General features: G+C 52.3%; 1 protein-coding gene across 3 annotated transcripts in view; it reads right to left on the reverse strand.

The window, feature by feature from the left end:
• Positions 1 to 3,599: 3,599 nt before the first annotated feature.
• The window catches only part of Prim2 (primase, DNA, polypeptide 2 (58kDa)), a 106,113-nt gene continuing 104,962 nt past the window's right edge, over positions 3,600 to 4,750 (reverse strand). For all 3 annotated transcript variants that reach the window (XM_013019215.1, XM_013019214.1, XM_013019212.1), the window contains one exon: positions 3,600 to 4,593. In XM_013019215.1, coding sequence (XP_012874669.1) covers positions 4,360 to 4,593 — 234 coding nt within the window. In that variant the 3' untranslated portion in view covers positions 3,600 to 4,359. The remainder of the gene's footprint in view (positions 4,594 to 4,750) is intronic.

Raw genomic sequence — 4,750 nt, forward strand, 5'->3', positions numbered from 1 at the left:
GGCAGGGGCCAGAGCTGGCTCAGGAACAGATGATCCGGGCAGGGGCCAGAGCTGGCTCAGGAACAGATGATCCAGGCAGGGGCCAGAGAGCTGGCTCAGGAACAGATGATCCAGGCAGGGGCCAGAGCTGGCTCAGGAGCAGATGATCCAGGCAGGGGGCCACAGAGCTGGCTCAGGAACGCCGGCCCTCCGTGTCCCATCTTCCTTGTTGTTAACGTGGACATCACTGCTATCTGTGGCCGTGGCAGGAACGTCGCGGCGGCACGTAATTTGAGCTGCTCAAGCACACACTGCAAGCCAGGAATGCATGACTCTATGCTAGCGTTTGGGAGGCAGAAGCAGGAAGATTGCGAGTTTGAGGCCAGCCTGAGTCCACAGCAAGATCCCACCTGGAGAGCAATTGTGGAAGTGTGCTTGGAAATGACCACTGGCATCCTTTCTCCTGGGGAGCCTGGGCAGGGCCCCTGCACCTCCCTACCCTGAGTCTGCACACGCCTCCCGTCCCTGGAGCAAGGCTGCGTCGCCCCTCCCCCAGGCTCCTGACTCCAGCTCAGCAGCTGTCACAGCACAGATGCCACCGCACATCCTTCGTGCTCAGGCTGCCACATGCCACATCCTCCGCCGGCCACGCGCAAGGCGGGTTCCAAGCATAGTGCCCACGTGACCCACGGGGGAAAGGAGCCCACACTGGCTGCCAGGAGAGCCAGGATGGAGGGTGGAGGGGAGCTGGGGTAAAAAGAGGCGCAGTAACTGAGTGGCAGAGCACAGGGGCTGGGCCAGACGCCTAATGTGGACTGGAGACCTCTCTGCCTTGGCCAAGCATCTTTCCTACAATGTCAGGTGTGGTGAGAAGCATTGCACCAGGCTGAAGATGCACTCAAAACAAAACAGAACCAAACTAAAAGCCTCAACGTTGAAAAAAGGCCAGGTGCTCTGGGTACACAGGATTTCCTGTGTGTACGTCAGGCACCATAAGAAATGCTGGTGCTTTGGGCCAACAGAGCACTGGGAGTCACGAGGCCTGGCTCCCACACAGAGCGTGACAGCCAGGGCGGCACACCTGCCCGGGCCGCAGCACACACACACACACACTCACACACACACACACGCACACACACAGACACGGCCAGGGCGGCACACCTGCCCCGGACGCAGCACGCACGCACACACACACACAGAGTGTGGAGCAGGCGCAGTGTGCCCGGGACGCAGCACACACACACACACACACACACACACACACACACAGAGTGTGGAGCGGGCGGGCACACCTGCCCGGGACGCAGCACACACACACACACACACACACACGGGGTGGAGCAGGCGGGCACACCTGCCCGGGACGCAGCACACACACACACACACACACACACACACACACACACACACGGGGTGGAGCGGGCGGGCACACCTGCCCAGGACGCAGCACACACACACACACACACACACACACACACACACGGCCAGGGCGGCACACCTGCCCGGGACGCAGCACACACACACCTCTCCAGCGGCGCTGTCAGCAGCACACATGCTCATCCTCGCCCAGGCTGAGGCAGCTCTGGCCTGACTTCCTGGCTTCAGCTGGTCCATCTCTCCTTCCCCTTCCTCTACCAACGTCAGGGGAGAACTTGAAGGATGGACATCAAGACCACAAGGGTCTGACGCGTGTCCAGTTTTCCCCCTCATGGCTGTGACGTCTCGGGCTGAACCGCACGCGCAGTGCTGTCAAGGGCCCGCTTTGGCGGCTGCTTCAACTTAATGTCGAGCCGCCGCCTGAGCAAGACCTTGGTTAAATTTGCAAACAGTAGACTCTCACAGAAGGAGAACTTTATATTTGTCTCATCTCGCCTTTCAAGACCCTGAAGTTTTCTTTTCTTCTTGCAAAGGGTTACAGAAGTTTCTGTTCAGAGGCTCTGAGCATCAGTGAGAGAGCAAAGTGTACCAGGCAAAACACCCACAAGCATGAGCGAGCAGACGCCAGCTTATTACAAAGCAAGTCCTTGTGAGCTAAGGGTCTGTCTGTGGTTCATTCCAAATCTCTGTTTCTCGTTTATGACTAGAATATCTAAGTCCTAGTAAGCCTACCTACACTCATCATCCTGTCCTTTTATACACATGGTAGCAGGTATTGTATTGTATGGGCAGAAGGAAAAATATAAAGACATGTGAAAGAAATACTTTTCACAAACAAACAGATTCAAACAACTACAATTTCCAACCAGTCTTTCCTTTGCTGTTTTTGCCTTTCATTTTGATAATCATGCACCTTCTCTGGTAGTGGGAGATGAGAAGACCGATCAGGAGGGCTGTGTTCTCTTCTACTTGCTACTGGGTTGAAGGGGCTGCTGTGCTTGGATTTCTCTCTGGATTCTTCCTACATAATCCAATTCAAACAGGGCTGTCTTCAAAAAAAAACAAAACTGTCAAGACCTATGAAGCATAAAAAGTAAATTGCTTTTCCACTCCAAAAAGCCGCAGAAAAGCACTAACTTCTGCCTTTTTATTTAAGCCTCTAACCCCTATCCTCTCATCTGTAGACCTCACAAACTGTTTATATATTATGCAGAAGAATACATCAGCAGTTTGTAAGCTGACAGGACAGCAAACCTTACTACTAAGCAGTTGAGCCTGTTACACAAGTAATATTCAAACCCTTATTATTTTAGTTTGACTAGACCCCCTCCCCAGCAATCAATGACACACACTGTGGGCTTCCAGTGAATCATAAATGGTCCAGACACACATCCGTCATGCATGAATGACCACTTTTAGGCGGGGAGCTCAGTTACACAAAGCAATAGAAAAAGACGGCTATGCAACGTGCAGTCAGAGATGGATGTCCTGTCCCAGGGCATCTCATTGAGACTGTTTCTAGTATCCCTCTTGTTTTAGTACAAGAGACCCACCTTCCTACGCTCAGATTTCTAAAGCTGACAGTTCTGGGGCAATAACCGCTCTGTGAAGCACTTGTTCTTAATATTAAAACAGGACAGACACGGCTTTGCAGTTCATGGGGAGATTGGCAGGCAGCCGCCAGATTCCTGTTGAGAACTATAAATGATGAAAGGTGTAGCAGATGGTTTTGGAAGAAGAGATTTATAGAGGTAATTTATAGAGGAATAATGCTATTTTTGAACTAGGCAATAATTCATGAAGACAAGTAACAGTTCAGATAATATCTCATTTAATTATGCTACAAAATATTCCAAGAAATCTTTGACTCAGGAGTCTAACATAAAAACCCATCAGCAGATTCTTTCAGGTTTGGTGATCTGATCCTGTTTGAATCGCTTTCTTATTGATGTGTTTTATCACAAGATTAAAAATGGGGTGCTCCTGACAGCTAGTTTTCTCCACGCTGTGACCTCATTTCAATTCAGCTAGTATTTGATTCAGGAGGAGAAAGGAAAAGTCCTCCTCTTTACTAGACGAGCCCCATTCACACAATCCCAGGCAGCAGGCCAGGAGTGACTCAGAGCCCGCAGAGCCTCTGGGTGGGTGGAGCCCCAGGAAGGAAACAGGCTCTGAGATGGAGGAAGTGCCACAAACGTTCCCCCGCCTTCCCCTGGCCAAGTCAGCACAGCGAGCATGGCCAACCCGGTATGTGGCCATCGGGCTTCCTAGATCCACTGCTTGCCCGAGAGCGGGGACTACTATCGAATATTTATCAGCAAGGCTGGTGAGGATAGCCAGCTGTGAGCGCTGATGCTGGAAGGAACACTCTAGACCTTCTTGCCTTAGTACTTAACTGTCCTTCCCGCAGACCCCACGGTGAGCGGAAGCCACAGCAGAGACCAGGGCTACTGTTCACAGGGCAGTCCTGTCCCTTACCGTAAAGAGCTATGCAGACTGCGCGTTTTTACCTCCGAAGTCGCAATCTGATCAACAGTCTGGTAGGGTGTACCTACAGAGCCCTCCGTTACTGATGGCCATTCTAACTACCACCTAAGGCAGGGTTCACCCAGGAGGACGCAGCCCCCAAGTGACTCCTGGATACATGTGATTAGCAAGAGCACAGTCCAGGAAGAACTGGGTCCACACCTGGTGCTGTGAGCTAAGGTAAGGCTGGTTCTAGTTGCACTGCTTCTTGGAGACTTTAAGAAGCCCAGAGTACTGTTTCAGTCCCTAAGACAGGGCTTCAAACACAACACTCAACCGCAAGGTTTCGGCAGAAACTTTTCCTTCTTCCTTCCTGCAAAGCGAAACATAGTGGAAGTCTGTTTTTGCCTGAAAGCCTGTTTTCCTAATAAATGTGGGCATAGCGACTGGAGCAAAATGGACAAAGAAGTTCAAGGAAAAAGTTAAAGGAAAAACTCAATGAAAAAAGGAGATGGAACGAGTGGGAGCAGTGCCCCATCATGAGCTGAAGTAGGCCTCCAGCCCCTCCAGATCCACCTCCATGGAGGAGTTCAAAGCCGCCAGGGTGGAGGGCGCATCCCTGGCTTTCGGTGTGCCCGCAGCGCCTGGCCTGGGCTGTGGGGTTTCCGGAAGGCTGGGCTCCTTCTTTGGGTCTTTACCACCGGTGAGCATCCGCTGGCTCTCAAAGAAGAACTGGTTCGGATGATTCAGAGAAAAGCCACAATCTTCAACCTGTGGAGAGAAGCACAATACTGTTGTGTGAACGCCCAGGAAAGTGGCCGGTTCCAGTCTCCACCAGCCCAGATGCCCCTCAGCACAGCTCACACCAGAGGCCCTGCCACGCCCCTCAGCACACTCACACCAGAGGCCCTGCCACGCCCCTCAGCAC

The sequence above is a fragment of the Dipodomys ordii genome, unplaced genomic scaffold (genome assembly GCF_000151885.1).
Source record: "Dipodomys ordii isolate 6190 unplaced genomic scaffold, Dord_2.0 Scaffold44, whole genome shotgun sequence".
Lineage (NCBI taxonomy): Eukaryota > Metazoa > Chordata > Mammalia > Rodentia > Heteromyidae > Dipodomys > Dipodomys ordii.